The following is an 18,900-nucleotide window of genomic DNA, read 5'->3' on the forward strand; positions in this document are numbered from 1 at the left end:
ACAGCCCTAATCGGAACAATGCGATTTAGATTGAAAATGTGTGAAAGTCATTTATAGCTTACCCCATCCGAGACAGAGAAAGCGTTTGCGGATCAGCCTGGTCCGAACCTTCCCCGTGACGGCCATGTAGGACTGCCAGGCCTCGGTGAGAACCCAGCAGAACGATGCCAGGAAGAAGAAGTGGAGGAAGGCTGTGGTCAGGGTGCAGACATGCTGTTGATACAAAACACACACAGGAAGAGCTATTACTGCGATGCCTCTCAATGGCTGGTCCGAGGACCACTTAAAAGCAGTTGAACTTTTTCATGTCAAGGACCCCTAAAATTATATGTATTTGCCCCGCAGACCCCCATCTGAAAATGTTTTGTGCCAGGGACACCCCAGAAGAGAAGATTTGAGTAAAAAAGAATCAGAATTATTAAAAATGTTCCAAACATTTTCAATGTTTTGTGAAGTGGTTAAATGATTGTGACGCTATGTTACTACTACTTTTGCTGGGGACCCCCTGGAACCCCCCCCCCCAGGAACCCTGGAGGTCCCCGGACCCACTTTGAGAACCAATGACTTAAATGGTCCTAAAAGACACTTACAGGTCTGTAACTCTGAGAGTGCACAAAATGGTTCAATTTGTACACTTTCATAGTTACATAACACAAAGGATTTCACAGTGTAGAATGAGGTATCAGAGAGATAAAATAAAACTGTGTCAAATGGGGGTCCGTGGCCTAAATCAAACTGAGGGCCTGTGAAATTCAAAAGATTGAGAATCACTGGCTTTCTGCAATGGAACACACTGTAACTGTATATCAGCAGTTCTTAGACCCCCCCTCCAAATATATATTTCTAATATATATAGAAGATCTTTTTTGTGTGTGTTAGATTGGATTTAGTACAGAATTCTACAACTGTGGCACCCGATAGCCAAGTACAGAGTCCCCGGTTTGACTCTCAGGCCAGGTGGACTATCTGCTGCATGTCACTCCCTAACACTCTACTCGTTTCTTGTCTCTCTCCCCTGTACTATTCATTTAAGGCATAAAAGCACACACAGACAAAAACAAAACCTTAAAAAAGAATATAAGAAAATAATTCTACATGTGTCAATAGTATACTGTAGGTGGGAAGATGACAGTGGACAAAGATAAACCTGTGCTTTGAATAGTCATCGTTATACATTCTCTCTTCTAGCCAGTGAGCTAATGGGGAAAATATATTATTTATCGTTTTGCACTCCCTCCAGGACCCCTGGGGGTTCCCGGATCTAATAGATCAATAGGAAAATGGAAACGCAGGTAGTCTATCAACGCATAGATTCTGAGAGTGTACATCTGTGTCATTATGGCACATCACACAGTCAAATCCTGAGTGTTAATTCAACTGAGAGTGAACAAAATGCTCCCTACGGGCCCATTTTCATTCCGTTTGAACGCTCTCAGAGTCAAATTGACACTCAGGATTTTACTGCGTAGGCTGAGTAATTAAACACACACACACACACACACACACACACACACACACACACACACACACACACACACACACACACACACACACACACACAGTCCACTGATATCTTGCTTAATGAGAGGCCCTTTGCAAATACTGTGTGTGTGTATGTGTGTGCGCACGCACAATGTGCAATTTTGAATCGTCTTCTAAATCCTAACAGTTTTCTGAAAAATGTATGTTTCTATATCAGTGGTTCTTTAACCTTTTCATGTGAGGGACCCCCAAAATGATAATGTATTTGACCGCCGACCCCCATCTCAAAATATGTTGTTCCAGGGACCAGAAGCAAATATTTGAGTAAATATTTGCTTTAAAAGGATATAAAAATATTAATTTGCACACATTTTATCGATTAAAAAAAAATAGCAGATCTACAAGCTCATAGCGGGGCACTCGGTGCCGCGCTATGAGCTTGTAGATCTGCTATTTTTGAATAGCCAAAGTGTAAAATAATGCTTTTTTTTTTAGCTCAAATCAAAAAGTGACACAGATACGTCCCAGGTCTTAATGGGTTAAATCTTAAGCTTACATTGTTTTGTCTTCAACCTTGCATTGATTATTATATGAATAACTTCTCTAATACTGTGGCAGCAGTTTGATGCAAAAACGAGGGTCCGATTGAAACCATAAGGCTATGTATGCAGAGGCAGCAGCGGTAGCAAATAATACTAATGATCGCACAGCCGGGCTAAGCTGACATAAACAGACACGCGGCGTTGCATTCCTCTGCACTAGACCTCATTAGTATGCTAGGGATAGTCTACCTGGAGGCATGTAAGTCAAGGTCACCTGGTTTACACAGCGACGCTGGGCTACACAGCCACAACGCATGCAAGCTCCACTGATCTAGAAGGCACAAATTAGGCCTTGATCCAGACTGCAGGCGATATCTGATGTTTTCTCTTAATCTGATCTTTAGGACTGACTGTCCACGCTGTTATTTGCACGCGATCAGGTTGGATTTGTGTAGCCAGACAGTGCCCAAAAAATAGCAGATCTATATGCTCAACGGGTCACATTGAGAAGCCGTCATACCTCAGTGTCTGTCCACAGAATGAGTCGCACATTTAGAATTCTGATTTGAACCACAAGTACTTAGGTAAAAGTGTCAATAAAACTACAAGCTAACCGATAGCCGATCTACAAGCTCACAATGTGTCGCATCGCGACGCATTTGAGCTTGTAGATCGGCTATTTTCAAATGGCCAAAATGTAGATGGGGCTGAAGTGGTTAATGTATGTTTTGTAATAATAATCAAAATCTACAAAGTAACTAGCAACTCTTTCTTTTATTTCTGTTTCCTTTATCTATTCAGGGAAGCCCATTGAGAGCAAGCTCTCTTTTTCAAGGACGCCCTGATAACCTCATAAAATACATACATAAAGAAAGATAATAACAAACATTTGAATCACATTACAATGTCACAGATGCAAATAAACATAGTGTTACATGAAACAGGTGCAGTCACTATGTAGTGTGTCCTCAATAAGCACCCTAAATGTGTCTATTGAGACCAAACACACCAGTTTTAGAGAGTCCTGGAGTTTGTTCCATTTGTGTGGAGCATAACACATGAAAGCAGTTTTTCCTTTTTCACTGCTACGTGGACTGGTATATCTAATGTGCGTTTGTGAACGTGTTGAATGTCCAGTAACCTTTGGTTTCAAAAGCGAGGATAGGTATTAAGGAAGTTTTGACCACTCAAGTTTTCAAATAATTGTAGCGTAGTAAAAACACAATATTTGCCTCTGAGATGTAGTGGAGTAGAAGTAAACGTACCTAAAAATTGTACTTAAGTACAGTACTTGAGTAAATGTACTGAGTTACTTTACACCACTGCCAATCAGATTCCAGTCTGGACAGGCCAACAATCAGATTTGGGCGTGTGAAACACAGCTTTAGAGGCAGGGAGGGGAGAGTGCCTCTTTAACACATTGAATGCCTAAAACGAATTAACTCGTTTTTAGCTTTTCATCACTTGAGTGCCAAGATCTGCTAAAAACGAGTTAACTCGTTTTTAGTAAAAAAATAATTTTTCAAAAAAATTCAAATTTTTTTTTTTTTTTTTTTTACTTTTTTTTTTTTAAATTTGACCCAAAGACCAAGGAGATATGAATTTTCGAAGATCTTTACTCTCATTCACTTCCTTGTTAACTTAAAACTTTAAAATTTTGTATCTCGGCTCCTGAGTACTTTTTTTTTTTCCATTGAAAAATCTCTGGCATGAATAACAATAGGCAGTGAAAATAATTCAGGCAGTCAATGTGTTAATTGACAGTGGAGAACAGTCTCGCCTGCTTCGGTTGCTTGTCTGTTGCTTTTCCCCGCAGAAAAGCATCTCCGGGAGTAAGTGTTTAAAAAGAGGATTTGTAAATTGAAAAAAAGAAGTATCCTTAAGAGTCGCGTCAGTGCGCGCTGACATTTGTAAGAAGAGATTAAGCTGTATGAGTTCGAGGGCCTCTGATGATTTGCAGTGTGAAGCTCTGGTAATCTGCACAAAGAGGTAACAATGGAGTGTACTGTAGCCTCTCATGTATTCGGCTCGTGTTTTTCCTTATGTTGGATTACCTTCGTACGTATATGTGGATTTGTTCTGTTTGCGGACTACTTTCCTATGTCGATTCACCATGTGGATTTTACCATTAACCCATTTTTAGATTTGAGCTAAAAAAGCATTATTTTACACTTTGGGCTATTCAAAAATAGCAGATCTACAAGCTCGTAGCGCGGCACTCGGTGCCGCGCTATGAGCTTGTAGATCTGCTATTTTTGAAAATTTGTGAAAATGTGTACAAATGTTTGAATTTATATATTTCTAAAGCGAACATTTTTAACTCAAATCTTTGCTTCTGGGGGTCCCTGGAACAACATATTTTGATGGGGGTCCGCGGCCAAATGCACATCATTTTGGGGGTCCTTAACATGAAAAAGATTGAGAACCACTGATAATAGAAATATACTTTTTTCAGAATACTGTTGAGATGTAGGAGACATGTAGAATCGGCTTCAGGTCTCAAAGGGTTAATGTATGCATACTACCTTCCTATGTGGACCTACCGATGCGTTGCTTCTTTTTTTAACCATATGCTTTTGTACATACCTGCTACTTTTCTATGCTACGTACATGTGTAACGCCCGGGATTCGAACCCGGGTCTACCGCGTGGAAAGCCAACATCTTAACCACTAAACCAAAGGGATATCCCTATCGCTCGGGGGAGATATTAGACTTTCAGGCCAACAGGCCGAGGTTGTGAACCACTTTACACAAGACCTGTTAATTGCCTGTGTTTCTACTTGCTGCCTCGCCCGAGGAAGGGGCCTTTCCTGAAAACTACACATTATATTTCACCCACTTATTTGCTCCTGTAAACCTGTGATGTGACAGAAAAGTTGATTCTGATTGTCATTCCATAGTGTTCCACAACATACTGTGTGAGATCTCACATATAAAGAACAAACACTGCTAGCATGCAACCCCATGGAGAAAAACACACAAAACCCTGTACACTTCTGTAATGTTAGCAGCAGGGGTTCATGGGAAAACGAAGAATCCCACAGTACCTCCCCGAAAAAGACATGGAATGGTGTTTACCTACAGCGAGGGTATTAATTATGCCTACATGGATTCAGTTAGCAAATGTCATAATGCATGCGGCGCATATATGCATAACTACATAATTATGCATCACTGCTACAAGCACGGAGAATATGATATGATACACAAGAGGAACCAAAAACCACAACAACCAAAACATTAGTATTTAGTTGCGTTGAGTGTAAAACCATACAGTGCAGTGTTGTACCATGAGAGCCCGAGTAGTGACTAGGGCTATCGTTTATCATAATTACAGTATATCACATTTACAATGTCTCGGAGGGACACTTGATTCTATTGGGTAATGTGAGGTAGTGCTGCTGACATGGTTGAATTGATATGACGTGTTGATTCTTTTCTGGGAGCATACACGTTGGTGTTGTGTAGCCTGCCTCATCATCACCGTTCTATGCAAGGAGTGGCATCGCTTTACACGCAACCAGCAACCGTATAAGCCTGATTTACAGGAGACGTGTTGTGAGCAGTGGTGGAAAAAAGTAATCACATTTTTTTACTTAAGTAAAAGTATCAATACTGCAATGTAGAAATACTCTAGTTACAAGTAAAAGTCCGGAATTCAAAATTGACTTGAGTAAAAGTACAAAAGTATTTGGTAACAAAATGTACTTAAAGTACTCATTATGCGGAATGTTACATTTCACAAGTTTTCAAATGTAAAGAAAATACAATAAAATCTTTTGAAAATAGCCGATCTACAAGCTCACAATGCGTCGTGATGCGACGCATTGTGAGCTTGTAGATCGGCTATTTTCAAATAGGCCGAAATGTATATCGGGCTGAAGTAGGTAATGTAGGTATGTTTTGTTTTGTAATAACAATCAAAATCGTAACTAGTAACTAAAGTTGTCAAATAATTGTAGTGGAGTAAAAGTACAATATTTGCCTCTGAGATGTAGTGGAGTAGAAGTAAAAGTATAGAAAAATGTAAATACTGCAGAAAAAGTAAAAATCCCTCAAATGTGTACTTAAGTACAGTACAGTAAATGTACTTACAGATGTGCCACTTCAAAACTTCACACGTTACTGTTCTTTCCCTGATAGTGCCCTGAAAATGCATTTTTTCCCTCCCTTTTCTGCCCTTAAAATGCACTGTTTTGCCCCTGAAAAGAAGTTGTCACTACACACCCCCGTTTTTCCCTTCAACAGACAGCCATATACATGAGAACAAAAGAATGTGTGTTGAACAAGGTGTCAGACTCATTATGAGGCGAAAGGTGATTTGACCAGTTGCTCAAATTAATTAGCATCATAAAAGCAGTGATCATCAAAATAATTCAGCATTTTAAATGCCCTTCTTTGTCCCTCTTATTGCCCTGGGAATCCCCTGAAAATTTACTGTCTTGGCGATGGCAGGACATGTGAAGTTTTGAAGTGGCACATCTGTAGTTACTTTCCGTCGTGGTACATTGACAGTGGCAGTTGATTACTCCCCCTGGTACCACCAGAGCACCACAGCTACCTGTGTTACCACTTTTCACACAGTATAAATTTAACATTATGTGACCTGCAACCAAAATATAATAGGTTCTTGGCTTTCTAACCATTACGGTTAGTTCCAAATGTCCTGAAAGAATATGTCTAATTACACGTTTAACACCTTTCCATTTGAGTCAAAACCTCCACGCCTCCAAGTGCATGATGTAAATGATGTTGTGTATGAGCTAGACCCGTTGGCTCATGTTTACACATTTAATTACCTTTCTATTTCCTCCTCATGGGAATCTATCAGCTGTCTCGCTACACGTTTATAAAACTACCCACATCTATATGTTGCTGTGTTTACAGGGGAAAGAACTATCCAAAGCATGTATAAGTGCTGATGAAACGATATGCAATATGCCTGATCAACTTAACATGACTATTGAGTCCTACTTGATGTTGACTTAATTCAACCCGTCACTGTTTAACCCATAATGACCTGGAACGCATCTGTGTCATTTTTTTATTTGAGCTAAAAAGCATTATTTTACAGTTTGGATATTTCAAAAAATAGCAGATATACAAGCTCATAACGCGTCACAGAGTGCCGCGCTACGAGCTTGTATATCTGCTATTTTTGAAAAATCGTGAAACATTTTTAACTCAAGTCTTTGCTTCTGGGGGTCCCTGGGACAATATATTTTGAGATGGGGGTCGTCGGCCAAATACATTTTGGGGGTCCTTGACATGAAAAAGATCCAGAACCACTGATATAGAAACATACGTTTTTCAGAATAATGTTGGGATTTAGGAGACATTTGTAAAATAACAGTCTAATAACAGCATCCGATCTTGTCTCTAAGCTGCACACGTAGTGGCAAAGCGTCACTGTGGCAGGACAAATGGTGATGGTGCCCGCACTGACACACCTGCTGCTTGTTATCGTGTTGGCTCTAGTGTGGTGATGGTCTGTCTCCTGTGTGCAAAACACAATTCTCCATGTTTATAAATCGTCGCTGTCAGGTGGAAGCCTTAAACGTCCAAAACCGTTACTTTTCAGGTATTGGAAAGGGAATTTTTCAGAGCTTGTAGATCGGCTAGTTTCACTACTTTAGCTTGGCCCTCTTGTACAACGAAGTACAGTAGGGCATTAAGTGACAATTAAAAAAAAAAGTTTAAATATGGACCACATGTCCATATTTAAACTTTTTTTTCTGCCCTTGTGTTTCTGCCCGACAGTGACAAAATTTGACCCAGCACAGCAAGTAGATGAACAACTTCTAATCAGATTTTGGTCAAAAATGTGGTAAACACAGATTTAGAAGTATAGAAGTCAGGACTGAAATCTATATGTGTTTCTTCAGTTACTCTTGCGACCGACTACTCAGACCATAATTGCCTGCCTCCAGTACAAAAGGGAACATTTTCTCACCTCTAGCTCCAAATGCAATGAGTTCTGGGATATGGGTCTTAAATAGATATGAGTGTTGATCACCAAAGCACCTTGTGTTATATTTAATTGCAATTCTTGTTCTACAGAACAAGACTTTTTAAATGAAAAGTTTAAATTGGCCCCCAAATCAGAGCTCACATTTGAAGTTTTATGTTTTAATATGATTCAAATCAAATGTTGGAACAAATCCACCTTTATTCGTGGTATAAAGGTAGTACAAACGTAATTAAATTTAAATCACATTTTTCCAATGATATATTTTGAGTGGAGAGAGTGTAAAAATCAACGTCCAAACTTTTCAAAAAACATACTGTAATAAGCTATATCAAAACTTTTAAACCTTTTCTCACCTGTGTTTTCAGAAACAACTTACTTCAATAAGCTATAGTTCCAAAACTGTTGGGTAAGCAAGTGATAACTCATTGTGTAGCTCTGATCCTCTACTTTTAAATGAAATGAAAAGACATCAGTGCAAACGTTTTCACTGACTATCTAGTTTTGGTTCAGTCACAAACACTTCACCTTTAAGTACAAATTGTTTCACAAGAACAATGTTGGTATAACCAAGATACTACATGCACAGATGAACAAGACTCTGTCTAATAAACGTCGTGGCGTCCATGTGGATCTCGCACTTCATGTGACCAGTGTGTGAAGTCAGTTAGCTGATGATGATGATGGTGTATGACTCGACTCCAGATTCATGCAAGGTCAGCCCGATTTGAACCCATTCACATCCATTCAAAAATGTTTAAAGCAGCACTATGTAACTTTTTAACAATTATAGAGCATATTATGTCCCACAAAATTATAAAGTTACATGGTCCAGCGGTTTGCGAGATTTGCCAGCGGGCAAACAGACAAAACATACAGACAGACCCATTTGTAAATGGCTCTGCCTCCTATAGACATTGTTATGGTTATGCAGACTGTTAATACTGCGTTTGTTTATGACCAGCAGTGTTTATGTTTCGAGACGTCACGCATGGAGAGGTGTAAGCTTTGATTGGTCTGTACTTTTGAGAGAACAGACATAAAGATGTACAGTAACATCATGCTTAAGCTGTGAACCATGGAGCTGTTCAACACATTTGGTGGGAGCATCGCCATTGGACTAAAGTTAAGCAGCGCTTTCTTTTCACTTTCATCACTTAATTAATTTTGTTATCAAACAATAACTGATCGTGTTCGTACAGTAGGTCAGATAATAGTTTTCTTTCTTCCAGCCGGGCACACAGAAAGGATATAATGTACTCTTTATCATGGCTGGCATGAAGCAATTTGTCACGTTTTTTTTTTTGTTAAACTAGAAAAGACAATTTATGTGGAGGAAGTGACAGAAATGATGGCAGATTTCCAATGGAATCGTGCATCGCACAGACAGTCCTTGTGATGGACATGACATCTTTTAAGTTTTTGGGCTAAAAATAGCAGGTTGTTCAAGCACGTAGTCTCAGACTTGGTATATTGGTTATGTTACTTGAATGAAATATAGCTAAAATATTAGTTTTTCAACAATGTTGTGAAACTACAGCACATTTCCATATGATTGACGATAAAAAAATATATATTCATCTTGCAACCAATACATTTCACTATGCTCCTTGACACCAACATTTGAACTAGGCCATCTTCTCGTTTTTTAACATGACATCCCTGTTTGGGGACAGACTGTATATACAGTATATTGTGTGACTAACAAAACAATATAAATGAGAAATACAATTCAAAGGTTTAGGTAGAATAATGCATGTGTTTGATACAGTAGAACACATGAAATACTTTGGAATTATTGCAAGTAGAAGTTTGAAAGTCTAGATGAGGGACAGGGGCAAAATGGAGAAATCAATGAAACACCTCTGAACCAAAAGTAAATTGTGTGACTGACTTTGTGTCGTGCTTCAGAGGAGTTTGAGTCGTTTTCAGTTGTTCATAGTGAGATATTTCATAATAAGTAAAGAATTTACACGGACGTAAAATAAATTACAGCCTCAGGACACAAAACCGCCCCTAGTTGCAGAATCGTCCTTAACTGAAAACTGTAATTCACCATTAATCAACTTCAACGTGACAGGTTAGAGAGTACGTTTTGTTAATTAACAAACGTACAGTAGTGCCTGCACATGTACCGTAGTATCCAGGTGCAAGACAAACGTATGATCAACATAAAGAAGACAATAATGTAAGCGCAGTGCTAATATGCTCCCACTGTTTGTTGCGAGTTCAACGAAATGTTGAACTTGCAATAAACAGTGGTAACATATTAGCGGTGTGCAAACTTTATTGTTTTCTTTAAGTTTATGTTTAATGCTGCGAATGCTGCTAGCAGTTTAGAGTTGACGAAAATGCTTTAATGGTGAACTATAATTCATTATCCAACTTCTACTGTATGTGACCCCTCGAAGAGTTGTTGTTCATTAACAAACGTAGCGCATGCACATGCACTTGGGTATCCAGGTGCAGGACAAACAGAATATCAACAAGAAAGCAAAGTCCACACACTTCCTAATATACTCCCACTAATTTATTACGAGTTCAACGATTCAGCCACGTCTGGGATATACAGCCGTTATCCAAACGTTGAACTCGCAATAAACAGTGCGGAACACATAAGCTAGCGCGCAGACTTTATAGTTGTCTTTAAGCTTATGCTAATGACGAGCGAAATGCTTGCTAGCAGTTTAGAGTTGAGGGAAATGCTTATAAGCGCATGAACCTTCCAAGACATTCGCCGCCACCTGGCCTGTGTGATAATTAAAGATGCAAATGTTGCTGAGCAGACATCGTGGAACATGTGGAGGAGTGAGACGCACATTAGCGGGCAAGCTGCTGTTTACAGAATGTCACTCGCATTGGGTTTCGCTAAGCCAAGTGGAATTTCATGGCGATTTTCTTCGGCGTCATGTAAATAGTGCTTTTACCCTCTCTTAACCCGCTCAAACCGGGGAACGCATCTGTGTAACCACTTTATATTATATATATTATTATATTATTATTTTGAGATGGGGCCAAATATCATGTTGGGGGTCCTTGACATGAAAAGGTTTGAGCACCACACCGATATAGCAACAATAATCTTTCAGAAAACTGTTTTAGAAGACATTTGTAGAATCGGTACCTCAGGTCTTAATAGGTTAAGTAAATGCATCTCAAATCCCCTGCTGTGCACCCGCGTCAGACACGGTGTCAGCTTGCCTCTGTGTTGCATATCAACCTTATTGAACAGATCGCATGCCAAGTCAATTAAACATTTTGTGGTATACAGAAATTTGACACATTCTGGCGTGACTTGCCAGAGTGGATGTTCTTTGACAGACGTTTCTAGTACACTGGTATCATAGTTTCTTTGGTATCCTACATTGGTCTCTTTGCTCTCTACTTTGTGTGACTATTTCCTACAGTATTTGTTTGTTGACTACTAGGGTTCATGCTTGCTGACTCTGATCTCGCACGTGTAAATCTCTCTGGATGAGAGCGTCTGCTAAAAGCCAAAATTGTAAGCTTATTTTTGGCTAAAAGTACCACTCAGATCCAGCATCATGCGCTTGATTTACAGCAACAATACAAATATGATGTGGTTGTTTTTGTACTTGAAATAATTGGGTTGGTTGGTGTCGCTTGCCAAAAATAGCCGATCTACAAGCTCACAACATGATGCAGCGCGACACATTGTGGGGCTTGTAGATCTGCTATTTTTGGCAGGAAACATGTCGTGCAACTAATTATAAATCAAGCCTAAGATGGTGAAAATAGAGTGTAGTGTTTGCCTTCACAGATCACTGACAAAGCACATGCCTTTGTTTTGTTGGCACACTTCTAATGTGAGATGGACCAATGATAACATGAGGTCGTATATAGGCTATGCCTTTGAAACGCGTGAAACCAAAAGCGACACGGAAGGACGTTGTGAGAACAACTGGACGGCGGCAGGTAATCGTACAACAAAGCGAGGTGCTGCTGTCGAGTTGAAACCTTGGGTGTCTAAAACTGCTGTTTTTTCAGGGAATGTACAAAAAAAAAGAACCCGTGTTCCAATGGATCCAAGGTAGTTATTATTTAGTCACAAACTCTTGCTAATACTCTTCATTGGCTCAATACCGTACGACGAAGTACAACATTAATCCCCCCCCCCAGAAAAAAATATAAAAAGTTGAAATACGGAGATATACATGCATTGAAGGAGGCATGAGCTCGGCTCTAGGCTCTCCCTAAGCTGGCAGAGGGAGTGTAGCGCCCAGGATTACATAGGCAATTGGCACTGGGTGAAAAAAATGGGTTACCAAAATCGTGGGATAAAAAAAATTGACAAAAATAACAAAAAAAAAGAGAGAGAGAAATACGGAGATATAAGGTTTCTTGCCTGACGACAGCGCCGAAGGTTGAAACCCAGAGCACACGCTGCCCTTTAGAAAGGCAAATGCCGGGAGATGTTGAGCTCACTGTGTCAGTATCCATGGAAACAGAGGACCCAAGGAAAGGGACCACATTAAAACACTACTGCAGAGGTGACGTCGACAGGCATGAAGGTGTAAGGCAAGAGGTGCTGCGTTGGAGTATGTTGCAACACTGTCGGTCTGTCTGTGGCGTTGTTGGAGGCTTGAGAATTTGACCACGTTTGGCTCGCTATAGGCCCAGGTGTGTAGGCACTGGAGCTATTAGCTGTTACTTGACCACGTCAACCCATTCGATATCCGGGAACGCGTGTCACGTGTCGTTTTACGATTCCTTTTGGGCTATTCAAAAATAGCAGATATACAAGCTCATAGTGCGGCACTCGGAGCTTGTATATCTGCTATTTTTGAAAAGAGAAATCGTGAAAATGTGTGCAAATCTTTGAATATATACATTTTACAGGGGTCCCTGGAACACGATATTTTGAGATGGGGGTCCGCGGCCAAATACACATCATTTTGGGTGGTGGTCCTTGACATGAAAAAGTTTGAGAACCACTGATATTATAGCAACATATGTTTTTTTTTCCCAAAAACTGTTAGGATTGTAGAATCCCCAGAAGCAAAGATTTGAGTTAAAAAAGTTGGCTTTAAGAAACACATGAATTCAAAGATTTGCACACATTTTCAAGATTTAAAAAAAAAATTGCTGATCTACAAGCTCGTGGCACAGAGAGCTGGTATATCTGCTATTTTTGAATACCCCAAAGTATAAAATAACGGTTACAGCTATAAACATCTAAAATGTCACAGTATGCGTTCCCGGCTTGAATGCGTTAACTCCTGGCATGGCATCGCAATGTGAGCTTGTAGATCGGCTATTTTCACTTTCGGTTGTTAGACAAAGTATATATAGACCAATTATTTGTTTACTCACATTGAGACTGGACGCACAGGTGATTGTTTCACGCAATCAATTCTCAACCTGTTGTTATGGGGTGCGCTGGTTTCAGCACACCCCAACCCCCTCTTGTGTGTTGGCTAGTGAGGCGCGTCCTAGCGAGACCTGACAGAATGGGTTTCATTAAGAGCATACTGGTTGCACGCATACTGGTTCTTATCAGTGTGACGTCGTCTGTTAAGGGGTCTATACCTGTGCAGTAGCAGAGATTAGCATTGGGATCTCGCTCACCCGCTCCCAGCACAGATCATGTTGCAGGAGCCTGTGTGTTATTTATAGGTGCGGAAGGGAATGGGTGGCCAAAAAGAAACCCGTGGGTCCCGAAAAAATCCTCGCACCGTCCTGCAATAAACCGGATGTACTGTAAGTGCACCTGAAGCATGTGTGGTGGTGCTTTATACTTTAACCCATGATTAAGGCCTGAAGCCGATTCTACAAAATGTCTTCAAAAACAGTTTTCTTTTTGGAAAAAACGTATGTTACTATGTCAGTGGTTCTCAAACCTTTTCATGTCAAGGACCCCCAAAATGTATATGTATTTGGCCAAGGACCCCCATGTCAAAATATGTTGTTCCAGAAACCCCCAGAGGCAAAGATTTGAGTTAAAAATGTTGTCTTTAAAACAATATATATAGATTTGCTAAAAATGTACAACATTTTTCAAAAATTGCAGACCTACAAGCTCGTAGCGCGGCAGCCGTGCTACGAGCTTGTAGGTCTGCAATTTTTGAATAGCCCAAAGTGTAAAATGATGCTTTGTAGCTCAAATCAAAAAGTGACACGGATGCTTCTCCCGGTCTTGGGTTAACTAGATAGGAACGTTCCCGACAGGTACAGTGCATAATGCATCTGTTTCATAACCTACTTGACTGTCGAGCAGTAAGTCCACTGTGTCTCTGTCCATGGTCCTGTAATGGCCATCTCTGACTCATTCTGTGTGTCTGTCTGTAATGTTTTTGGGTCTCGACGGAAATATTGTGGGATTATACGGGCAGGGGTGGAAAGTAACTAAGTACATGTACTTACTGTAAGTACTGCACATAAGTACAATTTTGAGTTATTTTTATACTTTACTAGAGTATTTCCAATTTGCAATACTTTTACCACTACTCCACTACATCTCAGAGGCAAATCTTGTACTTTTACTCCACTACAATTATTTGAAAACTGTAGTTAATAGTTACTTTGCAGATATAAATTATTATATTATAAAACATTTATTAATCACTTTAGCTCTATTTTATACCTAGGCTATTGGAAAATAGCTGATCTACAATAGCAGATCTACTTGTAGATCTGCTATTTTCAAACATTTTAGTACTTTTACTTTAAGTACATTTTGGTGCCAATACTTTTGTACTTTCACTCAAGTAACATTTTGAACACAGGCCTTTTTACTTGTAACAGAGTACTTCTACATTGCGGTATTGATACTTTTACTCAAGTAAAAACATTGGAGTACTTTTTCCACCACTGCTTAAATGTTGGTACAGGCGGGAGCTGTTGGTCAGGCCCAGACGGGAAGCAGGACTAAGGAAACAGGACTCCACACTAGTGTATATATAGGGCTTAAGTGGTTAAACATCTTGATAACGCAGAGGAGACCAACTCGTTAATTGATTGTTAAGGAGAGGCAATATTTTTAATTATTTAAATTACAGTTAATCAAGAGAGCGTGGATTTTTAAAATGAAGGAAACTGCCTTTCACCCACAGTACAGTATGGTGATTGATCACGTCATTATCTTTAGAGCCTGATGTTCCAATCCACGGAACCTGAGGTAATTAATTTCCTGCAGTGCAGGTCTAATGGCCCCTGTAAAGGCACAATTCATTAATTTTGAATGTTTGAAGGCTTGGAATTGTTTACCTTTTGATTGCACTGCTTTCCTATTGCATTTCAGATGTATGAGAAGCGGAGCTAAAATGTTCTCCTTTGTATGATTATTACTGGACTACGCAGGAACGATGCCAGTTGGAAATGTAGTGGTGGAAAAAAGTACTGAAACTTTTTACTTAAGTAAAAGTATCAATACCACAATGTAGAAGTATTCTGTTACAAGTAAAAGACCCATGTTCAAAATGTTACTTGAGTAAAAGTACAAAAGTATTGGCATCAAAATAATACTTAAAGAACCAACAGTAAAAGTACATACATTTTTGAAAATAGCAGATCTACAAGCTCACCATGCGTCGCATCGCAACGCGTGGTGAGCTTGTAGATCGGCTATTTTCAAATGGCCAAAGTCTAAATAGGGCTAAAGTGGTTAATGTATATTTTGTAATAATAATTCAAATCTACAAAGTAACTACTAAAGCATTAGTAGAAGTGAAAGTATTGCAAATTAGAAATACTCCAGTAAAGTAAAGGTACCTCAAAATTGTACTTGAGTACAGTACTTGAGTACATACAGACAGACAGACAAGAGATTTTTGGATTCATTGTTCTGGACAACTGCTAATCTGACCGAATTCCCACTCGAGGATACAACGCGCCAACTTTGAAGTCGGTCAGTCAGAACCAGTCTGGAGATACTGTGGAGGAGAGAGTCTCACAGACAGATTTATAGATAGATTATTACATATTATGATGATCGTTGATCAAATCACCCCCCTCTTTCTGTAATGAGTTCATCTTTAGAACTGCCACAAAGTACGGGCCTCCCACTCTGTCTTCCCCCGACTGGGACTTAACAACTCTCCTTATATCCATTTACTTTAAACACGGTAAAATACTCAGTAATAGTGTACAAATGGACCCGCAAGGGTTTGGAGTTAAATTAACCTATTGAGACCTGAAGCCGATTCTACATGTCTCCTAAATCTCAACAGTTTTCTGAAAAACGTATGTTTCTATATCAGTGGTGCTCAATCTTTTTCATGTCAAGGACCCCCAAAATTATATGTATTTGGCCACGGACCCCCATCAAAATATTTTGTTCCAGGGACCCCCCAGAAGCAAAGATTTGAGTTAAAAATGTTTGCTTTAAAAATATATATATTCAGATTTGAACAAATGTCCATGAATTTTCAAAAATAGCAGATCTACAAGCTCGTAGCGCGGCACTCGGTGCCGCGCTACGAGCTTGTATATCTGCTATTTTTGAATAGCCCAAAGTGTAAAATAATGCTTTGTAGCTCAAGTCTAAAAATGACACAGTTCCAGGTCTTAATGGGTTAAAACCAAGGATTTTTACTGTGTAGGGACTTATTTTGTGTTCGTGAAATTGTTTTTTTCTTTTCTTTTTTCTTGATAGCATAGTCATTGCGGTCTCAATCGTATTTTTAATGTTTTAATGCTCCAGTGATTCCTCCTCAGGGAATAGCGTTTATGAATTTCTAATTGAATTTGAGAGGACAGTCATTGTAGGGGTTTTGCCTCTTAATGCGGATTGACTAACAGCTACTTAAAGGTGCAACCTGGGACTTTTCCTACCGGTAAATGGGAACTTTGTTAAGCCACTGGACTGAGTAAGTCGATACACGAACACGAGCCAGCGAGTGTACTGTAGCAGCGTACTGATTCTACAAGAACAAATAAACAAAGTAATGATTTATTATGCAAGTCACTTTTCCTCTGCATCATATTTCCCAAGGTTGCAAAGCACTAATGAAAATGAGATAGCGGGCACATAGCCTAACCTACCAATAAACTCCGGTCTATTACACCACTGTTTAGGCTAAGTTAACAAATAAACCCCAAACTCCTGGAGTTAAAGTTGCTTGGCCCTGAAAGTGTACTGATAATATTGTTTGTTTTTCGATTGCCGTGGGGCAAAAAAGTTTAGTATCTTTTAAAACGAGACGGGGCGTAATAACAGCGTGGGTTCCATGTGGATCTTGGTCTAGTCTTATTAAAACAAGCCCAATACAAATAAGGGATAATAGGCAAACATTGTTTTAGAGCATTCATTCTCAAACATTTTCATGCCAAGGACCCCCAAATTAATGAATTTTGGTCACGGACCCCCATCTGAAAATATTTTGTGCCAATATATTTGTATGTAGGGTTAAAGTGGTTAAACTGAAGCAAACTGCAAGCCCAAATAAGCAACCACACTTCAGAAACAAGCCCAAATAAGCAACCACACTTCAGAAACAAGCCCAAAAAACAAGCAACCCGCAACTACCAATATTTACAAGCGACTTTAGAGAAAAAAACAAGCCCAAAGTCGCTTATAATAAGCAGACTTGGCAACACTGGCCGTCATTCATGAATGTCATCAGCGCTATGACATCTGTCGTCTCCACATTTGGGCAAAGGTTTAATCCCGACCTGAACGCCATTGACTTCCATTGTAAAATGAAAGTTAAATAATTCAAAAAATATGTATAAAATGTGTGGAAAAACGAAATATGGGGACTTATTTCCTTGGCCGGAAACAACACATTTGGCACGGCTCTGTCCACCAGTTTGCGAGATTGGCCACAAAAAACACGGACGCACGCACGCACGCACGCACGCACACACACACACACACACACACAGACAGACAGACAGACAGACAGACAGACAGACAGACAGACAGACAGACAGACTCACAGACAGACTCAGTCCCCGAGCCTCTCCCAGATGGCTTGGCCCCTAGGAGCTGTGCCGTTAAAAAAAAAGTGCGTATAGATTTATCTCTCAGAACAATCCTCAAGCTGTAGGGAAGCTATAATTCTTCCCTACAAATCGTATTAACCCTTTCAATACAGGAATGCATACTGTGTATCTTAGATTTTTTTTTGCTGTAACAGTTGTTCTATAAATAGCAGATCTACAAGCTCGTAGCACGGCTTGTAGATCTGATTTTTTAGGGGGAAAAATCTTGAAAATGTGTGCAAATCTTTGAATATAGGCCTTTTTTTACTCAAATCTTTGCTTCTGGGGATTCTACCAATGTCTTCTAAATCCTAAATATCAGTGGTTCTCAAACTTTTTTCATGTCAAGGACCACCCTAAACGATATGTATTTGTCTGCGGACCCCCTCATCTCAAAATATGTAGTTCCAGGGACCCCCAGAAGCAAAGATTTGTGTTAAATTGTATATACTAGACCATACCCGGTCGGCGCAGCGCATCCGTGGGGGGATATGCGCACATGATCTGGCAACCCGGGAGGCAGTTCGTCCCATAGCTGGGCAGCCCCGTAACCATGGCGACAGTGTTTGACACAAAAACGCTAATAAGAAGCTGAGATTTGATGAAATTGAAAAACGGGCTTCACAGTTGCGTTCAGATGGTAATGGTCAATGGCTGTGTGCAAAATCAGAGCAATTGGTCCAGCCAGTGAGGAGAACCGGGTGTCTTCACCACCACTACAGAGGTTACTAGAATTATAGTAGGATATATGTATATATATATATTCAAAGATTTGCACACATTTTCACGATTTCTTTTTCATAAAATAGCAGATATATAAGCTCATAGCGCGGCACTCGGTGCCGCGCTATGAGGTCGTATATCTGCTATTTTAGAATAGCTAAGGAATGGGTTAAAAGGATATTGTTGAATGCCGTTGCTGCTACTACTTTTGGAGCTTTGTATGCGGGATTTGTGACCAC

At 39.8% G+C, this 18,900-nt stretch overlaps 1 protein-coding gene across 3 annotated transcripts in view; it reads right to left on the reverse strand.

The window, feature by feature from the left end:
* The window catches only part of adgrb3 (adhesion G protein-coupled receptor B3), a gene marked incomplete at its 5' end in the record, with an annotated part of 241,850 nt that overhangs the window by 26,521 nt on the left and 196,429 nt on the right, over window positions 1-18,900 (reverse strand). For all 3 annotated transcript variants that reach the window (XM_084076725.1, XM_084076727.1, XM_084076726.1), the window contains one exon: window positions 63-213. In XM_084076725.1, coding sequence (XP_083932851.1) covers window positions 63-213 — 151 coding nt within the window. The remainder of the gene's footprint in view (window positions 1-62; window positions 214-18,900) is intronic.

Source organism: Gymnoscopelus microlampas (genome assembly GCF_963454915.1).
Source record: "Gymnoscopelus microlampas genome assembly, chromosome: 13".
In the NCBI taxonomy this organism is placed as follows: domain Eukaryota; kingdom Metazoa; phylum Chordata; class Actinopteri; order Myctophiformes; family Myctophidae; genus Gymnoscopelus; species Gymnoscopelus microlampas.